Here is a 24,950-nt window from a genome sequence, read left to right as displayed (position 1 = left end):
TAGAACGCTGGAACTTTTATTATTTTTAAAGTTGTTACTTTTTTCCTTTTTTTTGAGACAGTTTCGCTGTTGTCTCCCAGGCTAGAGTGCAATGGTGCGATCCCAGCTCACTGCAACTTCTGCCTCCCGGGTTCAAGCGATTCTCCTACCTCAGCCTCCTGAGTAGCTGGGATTACAGGCACCTGCCACCACTCCTGGCTAATTTTTTGTACTTTTAGTAGAGAGAGGGTTTTGCTGTGTTGGCCAGGCTGGTCTTGAACTCCTGACCTCAGGTGATTCACTCTCAGCCTCCCAAAGTGCTGGGATTACAGGTGTGAGCCACCGTGCCCAGCCTGTTACTTTCTTTTTTAGAGATAGCGTCTTGCCTTGTCTCACAGGCTGGAGTGCAGTGGTGTGATCAAGGATCTCTGCAGCCTCAACCTTTTGTGCTCAAGTGATCTTCCTGCCTCAGCTGCCTGAGTAGCTGGGACTACAGGTGCACACCACCACGCCTGGCTAATTTTTTAAATTTTTAGTAGAGACAAAGTCTCACTATGTTGCCCAAGCTGGTCTCAAACTCCTGAGCTCAAGTAATCCTCCCGCCTCAGCCTCCCAAAGTGGTGGGATTACAGATGTGAGCCACAACCAACACCTGGCCTCTGGCACTTTTAATGTAATCCTGTGGGCTACTCATTGAGGTAAACCAAAGGCACCTGCTTCACCCCAACTGGTCAAGTGGAATTCTAGGGACAATCACTGCAGAGCTGCATGTACCACAAAAATAAAGTGAACGTGAACCCAAAGAGAGACAGAAACAAGCGTTTGAAACTTTGGAAAGACACTAATGGTGTCACTTGAACTATGATTCTTATAATTTGCATAAAAGCTGGGGTTTTGCATAATTACTTTTACATAATTGCATTTATTTTTTCTTTGCTTTCTCCTTGATATAAGAAGGAAAAACAAGGCCATAAAAGGGTATTTGTGTTGGAATTCTCTCAAATGCTTTATAAAACTTTTTTTTTTTTTTTCTTGAGACGGAGTCTCCCTCCATCGCCCAGGCTAGAGTGCAGTGGTGCAATCTCGGCTCACAGCAACCTCCACCTTCCAGGTTCAAGCGAGTCTCCTGGCTCAGCCTCCCAAGTAGTTGGGATTACAGGCGTGTGCCACCACGCCCAGCTAATGTTTGTATTTTTAGTAGAGATGGGGTTCCACCATATTGGTCAGGCTGGTCTAGAACTCCTGACCTTAGGTGACCCACCTGCCTCAGCCTCCCAAAGTGCTGGGCTTACAGGTGTCAGCCACTGTGCCCGGCCTATAAAACTTTTTTAAAAAACTATTTTACATCTAGATTTGCTTTACTTTCCTATACTGATGTTACCTGCAACATTTTTCTAACAGGGTGATAGAGCTATACCTTTTAATAAATTAGGCCAGTAGTTCTCAACTGGGAGAGATTTTGCTGCCCAGTGGCCTTTTGGCAATGTCTGAAGATATGTTTGATGGGCACAACTTGGAGAGGTGGCATACTATTGTCTTGTAGTGGCTTGCAGGGGTACTGTCTAACATCAACACACAGGACAGCTCCCCACAGCAAAGCATTACCTTGCCCAGATTGTTAATATTGCTAGATAAGATCAGTATTCAAAATAAATCACACAAGAACATAAGAGAGACTTTTCTGAAACCTCACACAAATACAGGTCTGCAACTTCCTATTCTAGCTTCCCCTTCACTGCTAAGATCTTTTTATAAAAACAGCCACTGAAGGAACTATCTTTTTGTCCTAGACATCCTTCCCTTTTTTTCCTACCAATACGTACGAAAACAAATGCTTTGAAAAAAACCCAAACAGATGAAAGTAGCTCCAGTAAGATTGCAACCAGAACTCGGGGATGGCAAACAGCCAAGGATAGGAAACTGAGTCTTACAGAGAACACTCAGGATAGACTCTCCTTATGCAGATCCTGGCTTTCTAAGCCAACGTGGCAACCCATGCAGCAGGCTTCCCTCGTAAACCAAGGAACGGGAGAATGGAGAATGTACTACAGGACCACCTAACAAATTTTCATTACAAAAAAATCTCAGCGAAGCAGATCACAAAATGTAATCAAGAAACTAGAGAAGGTTTGCATGTCACTGTAAAATTCCAATTATCTTATGATTCCACCAAGACAAGAAAAAGGGCGGGGAGCAATAACCAGGAAGAGCTGGTGACCTAAGGCAGTGGCTCCCAAGCAGGGCTGGACGCTAGAAGCAACCACCAGAACAAATACAGACGCAGACCCCATCCCAGACTAGATGACTCCATGAGCTCTGAAAAAGGACCCAGGAACCTCAGAATTCATTTCTTTCTACTTGAGAAAGGAAAACATAAAAAGGTGTCATTCATAAACTTAGTTATCAGGTAATTCACCTGTTGCAGACTGAGGCAGCATAGAAGGCAGGGAGAAGACTGAAAAAGAGCAATCTCTGGTCATAGGCCAGGGAATCCTCATGTGCCCCATAAGAGAATGGCTTCATATACAGAACATTTATTGAGCGCTTACTGGGTAATATTCTAAACGCTTTACTTTTACGCGTCATTTAGTCCTCACAATAGCCCAGTGAGATGATAGGGTGCCATTATCCCCATTTTATAGGTGAGGACACTGAGGCATGGAGGGATTAAACATGACCAGGTTAAGGTCATGAAGCTGATGAACACAGAAATGGACAGAGTTCTGGCCGGGTACAGTGGCTCATGCCTACAATCCCAGTACTTTCGGAGGGTAAGGCGGGTGGATCACCTGAGGCCAGGAGTTTGAGACCAGCCTGGCCAACATGGTGAAACCCGGTCTCTACTAAAAATACAAAATTTACCTGGGCGTGGTGGTGGGTGCCTATAATCCTGGCTATTTGGGAGGCTGAGGCAGGAGAATCAGTTGAACCCAGGAGGCAGAGGTTGCAGTGAGCCGAGATCCTGCCACTGCACTCCAGGCTGGGTGACAGAGTGAGACTCTGTCCCCCCAGCCAATGACTGAGTTCCAAAGAAATGGACTAAGTTCCAAAGAACTTGGTCCCAGGCCCTACTCTTAGCCACTAGGCTGTGATGCTTCCACATAGAAGAAACAAACCTCTCTATGAGAAAGCATTTCAGAAACAATACAACTTTGAAAGCTAATCCCATACTCACTCAGGGTTCTTAGGGGAGGACCTGGTCAAGTCTGCACACTTGAGTTTGTGAGACCGTGGAGCTCTGCAGGACCAGCCTCCAGCAGCCAGGCAGCAGCCAGCACTCACGTGGACTCCGGGGTCCCTGAGACTCAGCAAGGCTCTCTGTCAAGGACACCAATCATCCACCTTAACTTACTCCCATCAAACCTCAAACCTGCCACTCAGGATGTTTCCTATTTTTAGTTACTTCTAAATTTAGACTAAGGCTGTAGTCCAGCCTGCCCATTGTACAAAATTTTCTTGGTTGTTTTCTGTTTTAACTGCAGCTGTCTGTTGATACTGCTTATCTCTGCCCCATCACGGAGCAGTCTTTCAGTTATTTTATCCTGTTTACTTGCCTCCACTTTTATCTTCCATTGTTAAGTGGGGACTAGAAAGCAGGAGCAATTAGAAGGTAGATAGGCAGAGACCCAGGTGGGGAACTGAAGCGCCTTCTCCCCGCCAGCAGGTCCAATTGGGCTGCTACTTGACCAGAGTATTCAGAAATTCTTCCGAAATTTACTAATTTTGAAGCCAGTTTAGAAATCTTACCAAAAATAAATAATAAATAAAATAAAAAACCAAACAATACAGTGGCTTTACTTTCATGCTTTATTCTTGACTCAGTCTGATTACCTAACTTGACCAAGCAGACTCTGTTCTGAAGGAATTTTTTTATTTTTTTAGACAGAGTTTCACTCTTGTTGCCCAGGCTGGAGTGCAATGGCACAATCTTGGCTCACTGCAACCTCTGCCTCCTGGGTTCAAGCAATTCTACTGCCTCAGCCTCCCTAGTAGCTGAGATTACAGGCATGTGCCACCACGCCCGGCTAATTTTGTATTTTTAGTAGAGATGGATTTTCTCCATGTTGGTCAGGCTGGTCTCGAACTCCCGACCTCAGGTGATCTGCCTGCCCTGGCCTCCCAAAGGGCTGGGATTACCCTAACCATAATCCTAATGCCTAGCCTGAAGGATTTTTGATGATTGTAAAATTGCAAGATTTCAAGAGATAAAGCAATGTGGCCGGGTGCAGTGGCTCATGCCTGTAATCCCAGCACTTTGGGAGGCCGAGGCGGGCAGATCACCTGAGGTCAGGAGTTCGAGACCAGCCTAACCAACATGGTGAAACCCCGTCTCTACTAAAAATACAAAAATTAGCCAGGCGAGGTGGCAGGTGCCTGTAATCCCAGCTACTCAAGAGGCTGAGGCAGGAGAATCGCTTGAACCCAGGAGGCGGAGGTTGCAGTGAGCCAAGATGGTGCCATTGCACTCCAGCCGTGGGAACAAGAGTGAAACTCCGTTACAAAAAAAAAAAAGATAAAGCAATGAAAAAACAAATTACACTAAAACATAAATTGGAGCACAAAATTGAGTCATACTTATTATCATACTTTCAGCTCCATGCCTGGCACATAGTAAATAAATACTTAAAAAATAGTTCCGAGTTATGGCCATTTAATTGAAAAAAACATAATAATAAACCTTCCAAAGATGATCCCAAAATTGTAGTTTTAATGTGTTTCAAAATAATGGCAGGGTCCATGGATTTAGTGCACAGCCTCCAAAGGTGAGTGGTCTGAAGGAGGTAACATGTAGTCAGGTGTAAAGTCTAGTTGTTTAAAATTCCACCACACAAAAGACCAGACAGCAACTGTATACAGAGAAATACGCAGATATTTCTGAAATAGATATATATAAAATGCATTTTAAAAATCTTTTAAATGCATGTAAAGATTTGTTCAATGCATTTTAAACTCTATTAAATGTATTTTAATAGATTTTTGAGCAAACACATGTACATATACATATGCATACACAGATTTTTTTTAAAAAAAAGAAGAAAGAAATAGACCAACACGTTAACAGTGGCTATCCTTAAAAAAACAAATTGTGAGCAATCTCAGTCATACTATACATTAGGGGACAGCAAGTTTTATGTGTAAAGGGCCATAGAGTAAATAGTTTTGGCTCTGCAGACTCTAAGTCCTTGTCACAACTACTAACTACTCAACTCTGCCACTGCAGAGAGAAAGCAGCCAGAGACAAGGTGTAAATAAATGGCATGACTGTGTTCCAATAAAACTTGATTTACAAAAATAGGTGGTGGGCTGCTTTTAGCCTATGGGTTGTAGTTTACCAACCTGTTTTTTTTTTTTTTTTCCCGTATCTGGAACGCAGAAGAAGGGCTCAGACAGAAGAAAAATATCCAAAGAAAGTTGAGTACACACTGTTGCTTATACCACGTAGGTGTGCAAGCTTATAAAATCCTTTAAATAATCTAATCTAACATAACATGTCTCATTCAAAGTCATATTCCAGAAACAACTGTATCTGTGAACCGTTTGATGGGGTCGAGCCTGCCATCTTGTGGTCACATGAAACAACAGCCTTTATGGTCTTCATTCTCCTTTATTAAGGGTACACAACTCGCTGGAGTCACTTTTCCAAAACGTGATTGAAATGTGGGGACCACAATAACATAATGAGTCAAGGAAGTCAACTGTAACTGAGGGCAATCAATTTTCTGAAGCTTCAACTTGTCAAAATATTCCAAGGAGTCAATGAACAAAAGAATGAGGGCTCCTGCTTCCTCAGCAAGCCGAGCTTCAGAAAACGATTTGAAAAACAATAGCAGGGCAAGAATATCCAAGGACCCAAGAGGCTTCCATTTCAGATTTTGAACGGAACCCTCTTTTTTGTATCCCAAGCTTTGAAAAGAGAAAATAATGACAAAACCCCAACTTACTAAATCAACCCAAACCCTAGAACCCAGTCATGGAGAAATAAACGATAGCAATCTATGCTGCTCATCTGTTCCATCATCCACTCACTCTCTTGCTGAACAAGACGGGGCCACCCACGTAGTGAACCACACGTAAAGAGCCAGGAAGACGAAAATGAGGAATATAAATCCAGTCTCAGGAAACACATTTAGGCAAAAAGAGAGACACAAGCAAGTAAGAATCGCATGATCTAATGAGAGCCCACATGGAAGTCAAACGTGCAGGGTCGTGGGGGCCCAGAGGACAGAGCTAACTCTGTGGGGTCACAGGAAGACTTCGAAAGGCAGGTGGCACTCACACTGCTTCTAGTAGAATGAGCACAGGTTGCCAGAAGGAGGGGGTGAGGAAGGAAGGGCAGGGCAGGGGGGTCACTGATGGGCTCAGGTTCAGCCTTCAGGGTAAAGAAGTCCAAAAGACAGAGCAAACAAGAGCTCTGCACACATTTCCACTCTGGGCCTCTCAGCATCTCAACTCACGTCCTTCTCTCAGACAGTAGGAAAGCAGGGCTGGGTGGTTTGGAAGATGATGACAGAGAAGGTAGGACTTAGTCTCAGCATCTTATGTGATTCCCAGCACTTGTTTTTTTTTTTTTTTCTTTAAGAGACAGGCCTCTGTCCCCCAGGCTGGAATGCAGTGGTGCAATCACAGCTTACTGTAGCCTCAAACTCCTGGGCTTAAGCAATCCTCCTGACTCAGCCTCCCAAGGAGCTGGAACTACAGGTGCTCTCCACTGTGTCCAGCTCATTTTTTTTTTTCCCATACAGATAGAGTCTCGTTATGTTGCCCAGGCTGGTCTCAAACTCCTGACCACAAGTTATCCTCCCACTTCCGCCTCCCAAGTGCTGGGATTACAGGTGCGAGCCACCACACGTGGCCCAATTCCCAACACTTCTGTGCCTCCGTATCTCTATCCACAGCCAAAGGCCTCTAAACATTCACCTTTCTCCAAAATGAGAAACAGTAGAAGCACTATAAAGCTGCCCATGGGTGACAGGTGGATTTGTAGCAAAACAGGTCTATGAGAAAATAAAGATCCCTCTGCCTTTGAAATTTCAACAGGAAATGCAGGGCCAGTCACCAGCACATCTTGTGTACACATTTTATACCACCTGCCAGACAGAGGCACTCACTGAAACACACACGCTGCGTGATAAACCCCCCGGGTCGTGGCAGAACGGAGTTCAGACTCAACCCCAGCACCCTGCACAGTCATACCTGGGTTGCTGGTGAGAAAGGCGAGGGGGCTCTCGCCGAGGTCCGCAGGGCCGTCCACTCGGTGGGGAGGGCTTTCCAGCAGCTCCACTCCTTCCTCCAGCTCGGGGTAGGTCCTCACCAGGAGGCCCAGCGAGGGCTGTGAGAGGAAATCTTTGAGCATAGAAGAGTTCAGGGCGTCAGCAGCACGATTATTGATCTCAAGAATCTCATCTCCTGCTTTCAGACCTGCCAACGCAAGATGGAAAATTTTTAATTTCACACACATAATCAGAACACGACAGCTTAGGAGCTCCGCTATACAGGGCACACCTGCTGTGGGTCTCACAGCCCCAGGTGCTGCTGCAGACAGGCTGCGGTGCTCAGAAGTGATCCTGAGGAAAGGACATGGGCCTCAGATTCTGAAGGTTCTAGATTTGCAGGTGACAACATGCCTAGCCGGTCCTTCATACATCAAGCAAACAAACTTACTCCTTCGTTAATCTAAGTGTTCCAAGCATCTGCCAATTTCTCACAAATGTTAATTAATTCAGGCTATCTTCCTACACTTTTGGGGTGGGGCGAGGGTGGAATGACAGTGCTCTCTGATGACTGCCATCTGTGTTTTGTGCATGTTCATGCCTCAGTGCACACTCAAGTCACAGCCAGCTAATACCTATTGATTATTTCCATGGAACCAAAATGCAGGGTGTTCACTCTGGCTATGAGGACAGAAGTAAGGATGTCTCATTCCAAATACACTTAAGAGACGACAGTTTCAAGAACCCAATGCAATCCTTTTTGCCCTTTTTTGTTTTGTTTTCAAACTACATCAGAACCTTGGGATGAATCTCTTTCAGCAGATCCCCAAAGGATCAGCTAGGGGAACTGCCAAAGTTTGTGACCCAAGGGAATGACCATGAGCAAGCCCAACCTAGAAGAACAGGAAGTTGAGACACCGAGGTGCAGTTCAAACCGGCACTGGAAGAACATTCCAGCAGCCTGAGAAAGGGAGAGGTTGGGAAGAACATGAAAGAAAATAAAATAATCCTTTCAGCTAGGAAGAGAGAAGGAGCCCAATTTCTAATTTTATATACCAATATGGAAAAACCAACTTGAAAAACGGAGTGAGTGAGGGGCAGGCAAAGACAAATGATAAATTGCAGGAACGAGAAGCCTCCCAGGTCCTCGAGCATGCCACTCAGATTCTGCAGAAAATGACCCTACAAAGAAGTTCTCACTTCCCAGCTTCACAGAGTCACACGCCCTGGACATCCTTATTCAGGTTTCTAAAATATCTGAAATCTGTTTGTTTGTTTGTTTTTGAGACAGAGTCTCACTCTGTTGCCCAGGCTGGAGTGCAGTGGTGCGATCTTGGCTCACTGCAACCTCTGCCTCCCAGGTTCAAGCGATTCTCCTGCCTCAGCGTCCAGAGTAGCTGGGATTACAGGCACTCACCACCACGCCTGGCTATTTTTTGTATTTTCAGTAGGGACAGGGTTTCACCATGTTGGCCAGGCTGGTCTGCTGACCTCAGGTGATCCACAATTTTTTAAAATTTTTATTTATTTATTTATTTTTCTGAAACGAAGTCTTACTCTGTTGCCCAGGCTGGAGTGCAGTGGCACGATCTTGGCTCACTGCAACCTCTGTCTCCCGGGTTCAAGTGTCTCATCCTTCTGAGTAGGTGGGACTACAGGCATGTGCCACCATGCCTGGCTAATTTTGGTTCTGTTTTGTTTTTGAGACAGAGTTTTGCTCTTGTTGCCCAGGCTGGAGTTCAATGGCATGATCTCAGCTCACTGCAACCTCCGCCTCCCCAGTTTGAGTGATTCTCCTGCCTCAGCCTCCCATGTAGCTAGGATTATAGGTGCGCACCACCATGCCCAGCTAATTTTTGTATTTTTAGTAGAGACAGGGTTTCACCATGTTAGCCAGGCTGGTCTGGAACTCCTCACCTCAGGCGATCCACCCACCTCGGCCTCCCAAAGTGCTGGGATTACAGGTGTGAGCCACTGTGCCCAGCCAATTCACAGCTAAATTTAACATAAAATACCCACAATATCTTTCTAGACACGCTGGGTGTTGGGATCGTGTTTGTGGACCAGAAGGACAGAATGGACATCACTCCTGCATCTGTTGAGGACAGAGCAAGGGGGTTGGTACAGATGACAGTTCATCTTCATTTAACACCAGGGTTCTCAGATTCAAAGAACTAAAACAGGATGTGACTGAAACCAGGGCGGCAGATTCCCCACCCCCGTGCCACGCAAACCGGCACACTCATTGTGCTGAAAGAGATAAAAATCAGTCTTTGGGCTTGAAGGGGAAGAAATCCTGTCATCTCTGCTCTTTGCTGAGATACAGCTCAGTGACTGTGTCAAACTCTGGCCCCAGGCTGCCTATGGCCTAGAAAGTATGGAAGGAAAAAGAAGGAAAATGCTCCTCCATGACAGTCAGCAGCAGATACATTATTCTGACTTTACTTCCCACTCGTCACACCTTTGCCTTTCCATGCAGAGCCAAGTCTGCGGTTGCGCTTCTCCAGTGTTGACAGGACAGGTCAATATAACCTGCACAGGTAGCTTTGCAAAGCTAGCCATGAACTACCCAGAACTCAGCTGAACTAGGACAAAAAAAAAGCGGTGGCGAAGACCAACACTCAATTTCCCTTTTCTGCTCCATTCAGCAGTAGTTAACACAACAGATGCAAGATAAGTACATCTAAGCACAGCTGACCTGGATGTGTTGATCTCTGAGATTCAACACGTATTATTCTGCCACTGCTTGGATGAAACTACAAATCCCATAGCAAGAAGAAACAAAGGTGGATTTCCAGCCCTACCTACCTGTCCCATTTATTTACAGTGAGTATAGTGGGTCCAACAGAGTGTGCCCCCACATTCATGTCCACCTAGAATGTCAGAATACAACCTTCTTTGGAAATAGGGATAGATAGATATTACAGATGAAATTATAATAATATAATCATTGTAATTATATAATAATTACACATCATAATTATATAACAATTACATAAACAATTATACTTATATATAATTGTTATATAATTATATAATATAGTATAATTATGTTAATGATTATTATATATTATATATTTATATAAGTTAATATCATATATCATATTTTTGATATATATCATATATCAAGATAATAATTATATAATTATAATCATAATTATATATAGTATCGTTATGATTATATAATAATTATAATCATTATAATTATATAATATACATGAAAGTTACAATCAACTCATAATGATTTAGAGTAGGTCCTAAATCCAATGACTGGTGTTATTATAAAAAGGCCATGTTAATGACACAGAGACAGGGCAGAAGCCATGTGACTTCAGGCAGAGATTGAAGTGATACAGCCATAAGCCACAGAATGCCAAGCGCTGCTTTCACGCCAGAAACCAGAAGGAGGCATGAAGCCATTCTTCCCTCAGAGGCTCCAGAGGAATCAATCTTGCCAATACCTTAATTTCAGACTTCTGGCCTCCTAAACTGTGAGAGGATAAATTTCTGTTATTTTAAGCCACCCAGTGTGTAGTAGTTTATTACAGTAGCTCTAAGAAATTAGCACTGTGAGCAAATCATCTAGGTTGCAAAGACTTTCCAGGATGGAGAGCTGGGGTTCGCCAAGTAGCCCAAATGCATTATGGGCCATGGAAGGGCTGAAATGAAACAGGCAGGATGTAGCAGGGAAGTGCTGTCTAAGGAAGGGGAGGGAGGCTGGATCTCAAATCCCTAGGTTCTCAACTTCTGCAGATTCTTCTATGAATGGAAGCAACAGAACATCTGGTTTGAAAGAGCTCTGCAGGCTCAGGTAATGGCCAATGCCAGCTTTGACCAGTGTGGACCAAAGTACAGAGGGCTCTTCCCCCATGCTCTGCTCCAGGAAGAATCCCCCCAGGAACCCGACACCATCCTAGAAGATGGAGAAGGACGACCACATGATGAGAATGGGATTTCCCACCAGCCCCATGGAAATGGGCTCCATCAGATTTAAAATCCAAAAATGTGTGATTTGAGAGGCTGAGACAGGAGGATTGCTTGAGGCCAGAAGCTCAAGAACAGCCTGGGCAACACAGCAAGACTCCTGACTCTGAAAAATAAGCAAGTAAATAAATCAGTCAGGTGTGGTGGCATGCACCTGTACTCTCTTAGCGACTCGGGAGGCTGAGGTGAGAGGACGGCTTGAGCCCAGGATTTCAAGGCTGCAGTGACCTATGATTGCGCTACTGGACTCCAGCCTGGGTGACACAGCAAGACCTTGTCTCTAAAAATTAAAAAAAGAAAAAAAAAAAGTTCAAGAATATGAGCTTTCTGGTACACTTAAGTGAATGGAATAAAATGCACATTCCCTGGAAGGGTTTTCAATGAGAAAATGTTCAAATACTTTTCACAAATGAATCCTTTGGGCAAATCTTTCTCATTCAAAAACTAGAGAAGCCCCAAAGGGCATTTAAGATGGACAGACCAGCCCTTCATTGACTTACCTTTCTTGGAAGCTAAACCGGTTTCCTTCACACTATTCACGTACAGCCTTCGAATACCATCTTCTTCCACAGAAGAAAGTAAAAACCCTGTGAAACACAGAAAGGCAGAATGGCAGGGCTCACACCTTCTGAATGTTTACCAAACAACAGGAAGTGCCTGCTGTGAACTAGGTATGTTTCATGTTTGTCATTATAGTTTGGAGTGATTGTTTTTTCTTGTTTTACAAAGCAGAAAAGGTTTATTTTTAGATCACTCTGGAAGTCACTACTTGTAAAAATAGAGATTACTAGGTATGTCTATCTTCATATTACCTACCAATCAACTCAAAGGAAAGCAAATTATTTTGTTTAATCTTGCTTCCTGGTAAACACCATCATTTTTTTCTTTTCCATACTCTCCTCCAAAGCAGAAAACAGAAAGATTAGCTTACCTCAAGAGTCCCCAGACATTTTTCATCCAATCTGTGTCCTAGAATATATTACAACTGTACTGTTGGAGGGTGTGTGTTCATCCACATGTATGACTATATGGACAATGGTTTCATTTAATACAATTGTGCAAACAGGAGCAAGATGCAACTCACATTACGAATCTGTAATATGAGTAACACATTACAGAAACTGTACCTGATTTCACACTCTAGCAGTATCGGATCAGAAGATTATCTTATACTTCTCTGGACTTCCAGAGCTCAAAGCCAATTTGCTAATTAACCTTGGGCTCTGCTTCATCCTTCAGAGAGAAAAGCAGAGTGAGGCCCAGGTATTCTATGTGGCTTGAGGATGTTAGGTACTCAAAACTCTATGGTTACGGGTCCTGGTCACTCCTGTTTCCAGACCGCCTCATGTAAAATTCTTCCCTAATCAATTACGTCAGTGTCCACAATGAATACCTATTTTGCTAAAGGAAAGAAATACCTTTGCAGATATTTCTACAAAGGACAATGGGAACACACGTCATTGTATATATCTGCAATAATTTCAGCTCTGGAAGAAAAATCATCCCATAATATAGATAGCTGTCTTAATGCTGAGGGGAACGCAGTGGTTGAAAAAAAAAACAAACAAACAGGCAAACAGCAAAACAGAATTACAAGACTGGGTCCCAGGGAGTCATTGAGCCTTTTGAGGCCATGTCATGATGAACACATGGCTTTTTGTTTAGTTTATAGGACCAGGAAATGGATTACCTCACATCGGCAAAAGTGCTAATTGCCATCGCCCTCTCAAGTACCATAACCCCCTCAGATAGGGAACGGCACAGGGCCACCCCGAAGACTCTCCAAAGTCATTTCATTCTCTTATTTTAAATTCTCTTCTTTCAGCAACTTCTAACTTTCAGATTAAGGGTCAAGAATATTTTTACACAAGAATCATTTAAGTTACATGAGCCTTAACACAGGTGTATTTATCTGCATTGTAGTAGAAAATTTCTTTAAAAATCTGTTAGGACAGAGAGAATCAAGGGCTATGTCATCGGAAAGAATGAATAGGACTCATCTAAATATCGGAATTTCCTTTCTGAAATGCCACCATTCTATTACAATGAGATCTTTTTTTTTTTTTTTTTAAAAGAGACAAGGTCTTGCTCTGTCCCCTAGGCTAGAATGCAGTGGTGTGATCATAGCTCATTGTAGCTTCAAACTCCTGGGTTCAGGCAATTCCCTACCTCATCTACCAGAAGAGCTGGGACTACATGTAAGTGCTACCATGCTTGGCTAATTTTTTAAATTTTTTAATTTTTTTGTAGAGATGGGGTCTTACTACGTTGCCCAGGCTGGTCTCAAACTCCTGGCCTCATGCGATCCTCCTGCCTCTGCCTCTCACAGTGTTGAGATTACAGGTGTGCACTACTGAGCCTGGCCCCAGTTTTTTTTCTATTAAAAAATTAGCACCCCTGTGGGGTACCAGGAAACACCTTTGCTTAACTGGAAGATGGCAGAGGAGGCAACACGGTGAGAGCCTGCTGCAAGTCACCTGAAGCCGAGTCGATGGAGATATGGAGACACCTCAGGTATTGATTTGCTCCATTCCCTCATTGTTTTTTTTTTTTTTTTTTTTTTTGAGACGGAGTCTCATTCTGTTGTCTAGGCTGGAGTGCAGTGGTGCGATCTCAGCTCACTACAACCTCTGCCTCCTGAGTTAAAGCGATTTCTTGTTTTACAAAGTAAATCCCTAGTAGCTGGGATTACAGGCACACACCATCACACTCAGCTAATTTTTCTAATTTTGGTAGAGATGGGATTTCGTCTGCTGGCCAGATTGTTCTCAAACTCCTGACTTCAAGTGATCCACCCGCCTCGGCTTCCCGAAGTGCTGGGATTACAGGTGTGAGCCACCATACCCGGCCATTCCCTGTTTTCTTGGTCTTCTTTTTTTATAATCAAAAGGTTAAAAATAGGAGTGAGAATAGAGGAGACTTCCAGTCTGAGGACTGCAATTGATTATGTAATTTGTACCGGACAACTGGGTAAAAAGAACAGGTCTAAGAAACAGATCAGACATCTCTAATTAGTGGGGAAATCTCTATGACAGGAAAGAGGGTGGGAGAAAGGATAATGGGCCTAAGCTCCTTTTTTGAAGATCACCCAAATGAAAGCCAAAAATTTACCAAAGCGAATAGCACTTTAGCACTGTACTGGAATTCATACTGGACACTGGTTTAGGGGTCAAACAGGAGCCCCCTCTCGCTGTTCCAAGAAGGAAGCCCTCCCCACACCTTGCCTTGCAACAAACATGTGAGCGGCTTCCATTTAAAGTTGCCAATACTTTGCACACTAGGGGGAAAACATTATAACCATCTCCTATATGAACAAATATAAAGAAAATTATGAAATATCCTACAGCGGGATTCAGTGGAGCTGAATGAAGAACATAATGATTTTAACAGTTAATCAGCAAAGTCAGATCTATTTCTTTTAAATAGGATAGCAATGTTGTAACTCTCAGCAGACAACTCTAATATCGTCCAAAATGATTGCTAACAGGGGGCGGAGGGAAATTATTCAATATAAATCGATGTATCCACCAATTGGAAGGCTGTTCGCTTCAAACACAGGAAGGGATCATGAGTGGCAAGTGGAATAATGATCAGGAGAATGAAGGAAGTGCTTAAAACTAAGTGATGAAACTAAGGTCGGGCGTGGTGGCTCATGCCTATAATCTTAGCACTCTTGGGAGGAATGCAGGAGGAATGCATGAGCCCAGGAGTTTGAGATCAGCCCTGGCAACATAGTGAGACCCTATCTCTAAAAAAATTTTTTTTTTTTTTAAATTAGCTGGGCATGGTGGCACATGCCTTATAGTCCCAGTTACTTGGGAGGCTGAGGTGGGAAGGATGGCTCGAGCCTAGGAGGTTGAGGCTGCAGGGAGTCATGATCCCACCACTGCACTCCAGCCTGGGTGACAGAGTAAGATCCTGTCTCAAAAAAGAAAAAAGAAACTAAGAACAAACTCATGAGATGAACCACCAAAAGATTCCTCACCCTGGAAAAACCATAACATGATAAACAATAGAGAATTACTCAAAACTAGAGTCCAGGATACAACGAAAATTCAGATAACAAGCACAGGCACCTATAACATGAGGAGAACACATGACTAAAAAATATAATAGTACTAGAAGTACCCAGAGAAAAGGAATACTAAGTTGCTGAAATGACGCATTCTTCTACTTCAAGGCAGCCTAGGGCCTCATGCTTAGTCTAAGTATCATGTAATTGGATATGTGAACTAATTTCAACAGTAAGGTCTGGGAGTGAGCTGAAGGCTGCGGTGGAGAGAGGGGCAAGAGAGAGAAATTAAGTAAATGTTCCCTCTTTAAATGTGTTCAGTCAGTTGGATTATTAAATTATATTTTCCTCCCTAAAGTGTTCTAAAATAGAAAGCAGCATTTGATCTGTATGGTGAGCTGTTTTTGTGTTTGTGCTAGTAGCTTTTACTTGTACCAAACTCAGTATCTAACCGGAAGCCACTTAGTGAGGTGTTAATATTAGATACAGATGGGCTGAATTTCGACTCTGTGGTAGCCTTTAATCCAGAGGCAATCAGATCTCTGAGGATTGGGGGAATCTTTCACCTCTTCAATCAATATGCTGTTGGAACATCACACCCTAAAACCAACCCAAGCACGGAGAAGAAGTGATTTAACTGAGCTTATTAGCCATGCGTGGCAGGGCTTTTCTTTTCTTTTTTTTTTTTCTTTGAAACGGAGTCTCACTCTGTCACCGGGCTGGAGTGCAGTGGCGTGATCTCGGCTCACTGCAACCTCTGCCTCCCGGGTTCAAGTGATTCTCCTGCCTCAGCCTCCTGAGTACCTGGGACTACAGGCGCGTGTCACCACGCCCAGCTAATTTTTGTATCTTTAGTAGAGACGGGGTTTCATCATGTTGGCCAGGATGGTCTCGATCTCTTGACCTCGTGATCCGTCCGCCTTGGCCTCCCAAAATGCTGGGATTACAGGCGTGAGCCTCTGCGTCTGGCCTGTGGCAGGGCTTTTCAAAGTGAAGTCCAGGAACAGGTGCCAACTGTTGGCTAATGGCAGTAACGTAAGGACAGAAACCGAGACTAAGCATTGAGAACCTCTTGGAACCTTGACTTTGCCATAACCTCTAAGCATGGAATTTAGTATTTCACCAAAGCAGTGGTAGTTACAAAAGAGTGGAAATTAAAACAAAACAAAATACTTGCTTCTTTGCATCAGATGGGTTGAGAAGCACTGTCTGTAATACTCTCAAGACTGATGCCTGGTGCCCTGTCATACCTTCCTCAGGGGGTAAAAGTAAATGGGTTCTGTGAGTAATTCAGTCACTTTAATAAAAAGTATTAAAAAGTATACAAACGATAGCAGTTTTATGCCCAGTTCCAATTTTGGGGTCCCTGAATCACTCAATCTTAGAATCAGAGTCCAAGAGCTTTGAAATTCAGCCTTCTGAACTTAATCTTTGCTAGTTTATCCTTACTCAACAAAAATTAAGTAAACTGAAGAGAAAAAGAATAATCATTATGGGAGCATCTAATTTTGGAGGATCCAGGCACTTCACTGCCACCAATTACAGCTCTAATTACTGAGGTCGGCTTTTTGCTGCATAATAGGCCGCTCATAAACATTTATTCCTTGCGATGAGAAACATTCTCCTGGCTTTATGATGTCTTTAGTTTTAAGGTCAAGAAATAAACAGCATAAAGTTATAATGCAAGTGGCCAGGGTTCAAAATTGGGTTCTCTTCATTAGGCCCAAATCCTCGAGTATTCTGAGATGAAGATTGGTGGCCTACAGGGGAAGGTCCAGAAGGAATATAATATCCCACTGCTCAGAAAAGAGTTTAAAGACTTTCAAATGCTAAAAAGCTTAATAACTTGGGCCAGGCGCAGTGGCTCATGCCTGTAATCCCAGCACTTTGGAAGGCCGAGGTGGGTCAATCAGTTGAGGTCAGGAGTTCAAGACCATCCTGGCCAACACGGTGAAACCCGCCTCTTCCAAAAGTTCAAAAATTAGCCAGGCATGGTGGCACATGCCTGTAATCTCAGCTACTCGGGAGGCAGAGGTTGGAGTGAGCTGAGATCGCATCACTGCACTCCAGCCTGGGCGACAGAGGAAAACTGTGTCCTAAAAAAAAAACAAAAGAAAGCTTAATAACTTGATTCAGAGAGAAATCTTTTTTTTTTTGAGATGGGTCTCGCTCTGTCACCCAGGCTGAAGTGCAATGGCATGATCTTGGCTCACTGCAAGCTCCGCCTCCCGGGTTCACACCATTCTCCTGCCTCAGCCTCCCGAGTAGCTGGGACTACAGGCACCCGCCACCGTTCGGCTAATTTTTTGTATTTTAAGTAGAGCTGGGGTTTCACCGTGTTAGCCGGGATGCTCTCGATCTCCTGACTTCGTGATCTGCCTGCCTCGGCATCCCAAAGTGCTGGGATTACAGGCGTGAGCCACCATGCCCGGCCGGTTCAGAGAGAAATCTTAAGTCAACATATACGGTAGTCTTTATGTCTTTCCACCAGGAACTTTGTTCTCCTTCTACCAAACAGTAGAATCACACTTCTACGCTCTCTTGTAGGTAGGTATGGCTGTGTGACTGACTTTGGCCAATGAATTGGGAGTGGGACAACATCTGCTTTCGCACCTCCTCTTCCCCCTCCGCTGAGTGACAAGCACTGTCCCAGGTGGCAGCTGCTCCAGGCCTGGGTGTGGAATGAGGACAACGTATGGAGTCCCAGCCAACCCACAAGGGATGCATGGTGAATGTGAGAAATAAATGTCACTGTTTCGAGCCACCAGGCTTTGGTGGCTGTCTGTCACCTCAGCTAACCTCGCTGCTCCTCACTGAGCACAGTATGGATTTTCCTCACTTAATTTACTCAGGCACCAATTCTGTTACTATTCAAGCCATACACTGTAATGCTAAGTAAAGAAGACTGGTCTTAAACATATGGAAAGGAATATATATTTAACTCCACCAGAACGTAGACAACCGCCTAGGAAAGCGTTAACACAGCAGGCTTGACTGCTGTTCTTCGAAAGGCCCGCTTACAAATTTGGACCTTGGCTGGCATCCTGAGAACCTGGATTTTGGGAGGGTTCCCAACACCCTAAGTGGCTCACGGTGCCTAAACTGTGTGTACAAACAATGGGATTCATGGTGAACGCCTACTTTCCTCCTGGGAGTCTGGAATTTTGGTGCACGCTAGGCAGAGCTTGCCTAGGGAACCAGCCTCCCCAGAAAAGCCCTGGGCATTGAGTCTCTAACCACCTTCCCCAGGAGGGAGCATTTCTCAGGTGTCCTCACAGCTTGGTGCTGGGGAAGTTATCCTCATTCTACGTGACTCCACTGAAACAGGGCTCGCTGAAGTCACACCTGGTTTCCCCTAGACTTTGCTCCACGCGTCTTTTCCCTTTGGTGATTTTGCTTTGTATTAATATAGGAGTTAAGATGAAATGATTTAGGCAGAGAGTGAAGGGAAGAAAGTCCTCAGTAAGATTTTCCTTTTAATGAAAAGCAGCCCCCAAATAATTTTCTTTTCTAACAAAAAGCGGCCTGTAAAATCGAGCCGCACACATAGACAAGCAAGCTGGAAGCTTACACCGGTGAATGCTGGCAGTTGTGCCAATAGGAAAAGGCGAGCTGGAACTAAGCATGTTCAAAACGGCGGCTCCATCCTCTCTTCTCTTTGCCAGCCACCTGTACAGTAAGGAGCAGTGAACATGGCACCGGCCAGGCAAAGACGCCATTTGCATAATAAAGTTAGGACGGGGCAGCCAGCTTCCCTGCGTGCTGTGTAGACGTCACACCTGGTCCAACCAATCTATGAGCCCTATGTAAATCTGACACTACCTCCTCAAGCCTGGCTATAAAATCTTCCACCGCTGGCTGGAAGACCCACTCAGGCACCCCTCTCTCTCTGCAGGAGAGACAGCTATTCTCCTTTCTCTTTTTTTGCCTATTAAACCTCTACTCCTAAACCCACCTGTGTGTCTGCACCCGCGATTCCCTTGGCGTGAGACAATGAACCTTGGGTATTCACCCAAGACAATGAAGCCACTTCAGTATAATTTTGCTATTAAAAAAACATAATTGTGAGTATGACCAGATGCTGAGCTCTGCGGGTCTTCCTAGTGAATCAGCAAACCTAGGGATGGTCTTGGGGATCCCGCAACACAAAACCAAAGTAAGTTCCTTTAACATGACTTATATGGGTAGGGAGGATAATGTCTATGTTTTCAGGAGAGGGGTATAAAAGAATAATTCCTACATTACTAAGGTACCTCATAGTATATGTTAAACAAAAATTATGGGAGGCCACTGTTGTGAACTGAGTTCCTGCATTACGCCCAAAAGGCCAGATCAAATAAAAAATGGAATCACTCATGCTGGATGCCACATAATCAAACTAAAACTTTCAGGAAGCAGGTAGATCCCCAAACAGACCAGTTTTTCCTGAAAACAAGAGATTCTGGTCTACCATAATCAGCAAAATAAGTGTGTCCCCTCTGCTTTAACCCTTACAAAAAAGTAACCTGAAGTAAGCTAATGTTAGACAATCAGGTTTCTCCTTGCACTGTTCTGTTTCCTTGTCTTCACCTTACAAAAATCACTGTTCTGCCATTGCCCAGAGGGAGCTCTCATTCTATTTTGTAGAATGGAGGCTGCCCCATGCACGAATCACAAATGAAAGCCAATCAGATTGATAACTAAACTAGCTGTAATTTTATCTTTTGACATACAAAATAACCTACCCACTTCCTTTTTATGACAGTAGAACCCCAGTAACTAAAGTTATGAAATTTAACACCAAAGTCTACATCGTACCCAGAGTAAATATCCCTTTTTTTCCCTAGTGTGGCTACCCTCCACAGCACAGGAGCCAGATATACTGTCTGTTTTAGAAAGGACCCAAAGGCATTTTGTTGAACTGTAAATAAATACATGCTTACATAAGAAATGCTTTACCTTAAAATACAAAGAAACACAAACTTACCGTAAGTATCGGCAGCTGTGTCTGACTTCTCAATGTGGATGCTCTGAGTGACTTTTGGACAGATTTCAATTTCTTTGTATAGCTGAAAGTTACAAAGAGAAATCTAATTAGAATTTCATTATAACTAACGTTAAAAAATCGTCATTTCATAGATCTATTTTTTCACAAGTGATACTTATGTGAATTTGCACTTCACAATCTTTTCATTAAACGGAACTCATTAAGAGTAAAAAGTAAAAGTAAAAACTTACAACTGTCATCCTCAAACATAGCCACAGTTTGGTTTCTAAATAATTCTCCCACATCACTCTCTATCTATTCCTACCCAATGTCTTCCACAGACCTGAAAAATAATGCTAAAGTAATGGAGGCCTCTAGCTGTGGGGAGAAAAAAGTTTATTAAAGCCAGGAAGAAGTATAATAAAGATCTTGGTACGGAATTCATGGAAATGAGATAAATCTCTATGCTTCCCTTCCAAAAAGTTCATGATAGTACAAATAAGTAGAGACAAATGATAGCATTGAAACAGAAAACAAATTACATAAAGAGGATATTCTTTTTTTAGCCACTGAACTTTATCGAAATTAGCTAGAATACTGAAGTACACAAATTAATCAGCCCTCTAAAAGCCCAAGAAAGGAAATCACTTATGACTAAGTCCTCAAAAGCAATTGCAACAAAAAAGAAAACGGAAAAGTGAGACCTAATTAAACTAAAGACCTTCTGCACAGAAAAAGAAATTATCAATACACAGACAACCTACAGTATGGGAGAAAATATTTGCAAACTATGCATCTGACAAAGGTGGAATATCCAGAATCTATAAGGAACTAAAATCAACAAAAAGGCCGGGCGTGGTGGCTCAAGCCTGTAATCCCAGCACTTTGGGAGGCCGAGATGGGCGGATCACGAGGTCAGGAGATCGAGACCATCCTGGCTGACACAGTGAAACCCCGTCTCTACTAAAAAATACAAAAAAACTAGCCGGGCGAGGTGGCGGGCGCCTGTAGTCCCAGCTACTCGGGAGGCTGAGGCAGGAGAATGGCGTGAACCCGGGAGGCGGAGCTTGCAGTGAGCCAAGATCACGCCACTGCACTCCAGCCTGGGCGGCAGAGCGAGACTCTGTCTCAAAAAAAAAAAAAAAAAAAATGAATAATCTCATCAAAAAATGGGCAACAGACATGAACAGGCACTTCTCAAGACATATATGTGGCCAATAAATACATGAAAAAATGTGCACATCGCTAATCATCAGAGAAACGTAAACCAAAACCACAATGAGACACCATCTCACACCAGTCAGAATGGCCATTATTAAAAAGTCAAAAAAACAACAAATGCTGGTGAGGCTGCAGAGAGAAGAGAATGCTTTTCTTTCTTTTTTTTTTTTTTTTTTTCTTTTGAGACGGAGTGTTGCTCTGTTGCCCAGGCTGGAGTGCAGTGGCGAGATCTCGGCTCGCTGCAACCTCTATCTCCAGGGTTCAAGCAACTCTCCTGCCTTAGCCTCCCGAGTAGCTGGGATTACAGGCATTTGCTGCCACATCTGGCTTTTTTTTTGTATTTTTAGTAGAGATAGGGTTTCGCCGTGTTGGCCATGCTGGTCTCGAACTCTGATCTCAAATGATCCGCCCCCCTCAGCCTCCCAAAGTGCAGGGATTACAGGCGTGAGCCACCATGCCCAGCCGAGAAGGAAACGCTTATACACTGTTGTTGGGAATGTAAATTAGTTCAGCCACTGTGGAAAGCAGTTTTGAGATTTCTCAAAAAACTTAAAACAGAACTACCACTTGACTTAGCTATCCCATTACTTGGTATATATCCAGATGAAAATAAATCGTTCTACCAAAAAGACACATGCACTTGTATGTTCATGGCAGCACTATTCACAATAGCAAAGATGTGGAATCAATCTATATGCCCACCCAGGGTGGACTGGATAAAGAAAACGTGGTACACGTATAACACGGAATACTATGTAGCCAAGGAAAAGAACAAAATCATGTCCTTTGCAGCAACACGGAAGCAGCTGGAAGCCATTTTCCTATGTGAATTAACACAGGAACAGAAAACCAAATACCTTCTCACTTACAACTAGGGGCTAAACAACGAGTACCCATGGACATAAAAATGGCAACAATAGATACTGGGGACTACCAGAGGGGGAAGGAGAGAGGAGGAGAAGGGTTGTGGAACTAACTGCTGGGCACTAGGCTTACTACCTAGGTGACAGGATCAATAGTACCCCAAACCTCAGCATCATGGAATATACTCAGGTAACAAACCTGCACATGTGCCCCTTGAATCTAAAATAAGTTAACATTATTAAAAATTTTTTTTAAACAAAAAAGGCTGGAAAAAGAGCTTTACGTATAGTCAAGATAAGAACGATGCAAAGTTCACACATCAGAAACATTGTTGTTTAAATTAATCGATATTTCATTTTCAAATGTCAAGATCGATCATCAAGACAATAACTTACGGAGTTCTGACCATATGTCATGCCTCTCACACTAACTCCAAGAGACAAGCGTGATCTCCATTTTACAAATAAAGGCAAGAGCCTAAAGAGAAAGTACTTTCCTAAGTTCAGAAGACCAGTTCACACACAGCTGGGATTATGAACCCAGGGCTCACTGGCTCCAGAGCCGCACTCCTTCCACTACACTACAATGCCTCCCAGATCAGCCCTCACCAGAACACAGGGTATGAAAGCAAAGGGAACCTACCCTCCTAGGTCAGTCAAAGGTTCAAATCCAAAATTTATAATAAAAACTCACAAACAAATAGATGTGTCAAATGCTCATATAGATTTTTTAAATTATTACTCTATCTTGAAATGAAAACCAATTTTGAGCCAAGGTCAAGAACAAAAACTGTGGCCGTTAGCACTAAAGAGAAGTCTCGATGATTATTTAAACTTGCCCGCATCTCTGACCACACAGCCATTTGTCCAGAAACGATTTTATTCGGGCAGGTAGAAAAGAGTGGCCAGTTTCTTCTCTTTATTTGCTTGAGGCATTTGAGAGGTCAGCATAATACTTATGACTCAGGAGCCTGGAAAGCGTTTGCTATAATAGAAGGCTAAGGAGTGTGGGGGGTAGGAACGTGGACAGGACAGCTTGGATCCTCTTAAACATCTTAATTTAATGCAACTCCCACCACATGCGACGTGTCAAGGGCACGACTGAATGTGGCTTTAGTGCTATACTTTAGAAATGTTTCATACAAATAAATTTACAACTAAGAAGAAATCAGTTATACTACTTTTTCATTCAGAAAACAGCCACCAAAACTCTAAATACTAAATTCAATAAGGTTTACAGTATATACCCTAACACCACAGAATGCTCGATGGAATGTTATCAACTATGTTCACTTCAACTCAGTAGGAGCCTTAGTTTTATTTTTTAAAACTTTCTTCAAGTGCCAAACCCTACCTCCAGGTGGCAGTATATAACTGTTTGTTTTAATCATTTCCACAGGATCTAGTGGGAATTGAGCTTTGTGCATTATCTTTCCTATTTTTTCATAATACTACTTCCTAGTTTTCTTTGGAATTAGTGTGAATATCATTGTGTCTTTTGCTGGTCTCAGACAGCAACTCAGTATCATATAGACAGGCCGGCTGGCCACAACATCCTTAGGCTGGTTACACTAAAGCCTGGTTTAGTGAACAACACTAAAACTATATAGAATTTCAAGAAGGGTTTATATTTTAAAATGTATTTTCAATGCAACCACAATATCTGGAACCAGAAGTTTTGAAATCCAGTAGTTTTATACATCAATGCACTTAACGATGAAATAGCTCACATCTTCCCTTTCTTTTATTAAACTGATAATGTTGCAACTTTCCCTGTTTTCAAAAATTGGATGAGAAGAGCACCAGATTTTAAGAAACAAATTGCTTACCTAGGCTCTTGAGTTCTCACAAAATCAGGATCATTTCTTTCTCTGTCTCCTTTGGGTGATTTGGTCTGAGCCACTGTCATGCTCTTACCTGACAAAGACTCTCTGCAGCCTCCTGTGGGCCCTGGCTACTCATCCTCCCATGTCCTGTGGGCCACTCATCCGCCACAGTGAGCCTTTCAAAACAGCTCTCTGGGGTTTCCCATGGCATTTAGGCTCTACATGGCCTATCCTTTCTCCCTCCTCCCCTTATCTCCTGCATCCCCCCTTTTGCGCCCTCTCCACCAATCCGCCTCACACACTGGGTAAGCCACCTCCACCATGGCCACTCTCCCCCTGCCTGGGCCTTAGCCAGTTTCTAAGGTTCTCAGCCTAGAACTTTTTTTTTTTTGGAGGCAGAATCTGGCTTTGCCACCCAGGCTGGAGTGCAGTGGCACGATCTCGGCTCCCTGTAACCTCTGCCTCCTGGGTTCAGGCGATTCTCCTGTCTCAGCTTCCCGAATAGCTGGAACTATAGGTGTGTGCCATCACATCTGGCTAATTTTTGTATTTTTAGTAGAGATGGGGTTTCACCATGTTGGCCAGGCTGGTCTCGAACTCCTGACCTGAGGGGATCCGCCTGCCTCAGCCTCCCAAAGTGCTGGGATTACAGGCGTGTGCCAGCCTATAACACTTGTCTGCAAAATACCTCTATGATTCCACTCCCTCACTTCACTCACTCACCCTGTTCAAACATCACACTTAAAAAAAAAAAAAAAAACACGAAAAATAAATAAAATTAAATTAAAAAGCAACAAGACCCGCTGCAGATGCATCATCTCCCTCTCTCTACTTGCCCCAACTTCTTGTCTCTTTAGGCTTTGAACATTCCCTGACATGTTACACATT

General features: G+C 43.4%; 1 protein-coding gene across 27 annotated transcripts in view; it reads right to left on the bottom strand.

The window, feature by feature from the left end:
• The window catches only part of TIAM1 (TIAM Rac1 associated GEF 1), a 441,123-nt gene that overhangs the window by 56,069 nt on the left and 360,104 nt on the right, over positions 1-24,950 (bottom strand). For all 27 annotated transcript variants that reach the window (XM_045389226.2, XM_074034149.1, XM_065541421.1 and 24 more), the window contains 3 exons: positions 20,153-20,234; positions 11,675-11,761; positions 7,174-7,398 (listed from right to left, as the gene is read on the bottom strand). In XM_045389226.2, coding sequence (XP_045245161.2) covers positions 7,174-7,398; positions 11,675-11,761; positions 20,153-20,234 — 394 coding nt within the window. The remainder of the gene's footprint in view (positions 1-7,173; positions 7,399-11,674; positions 11,762-20,152; positions 20,235-24,950) is intronic.

This window comes from Macaca fascicularis, chromosome 3 (genome assembly GCF_037993035.2).
Source record: "Macaca fascicularis isolate 582-1 chromosome 3, T2T-MFA8v1.1".
NCBI lineage: Eukaryota > Metazoa > Chordata > Mammalia > Primates > Cercopithecidae > Macaca > Macaca fascicularis.
The sequence above is the reverse complement of the archived record's forward strand: the minus strand, read 5'-3'. Positions and strand labels throughout refer to the sequence as shown.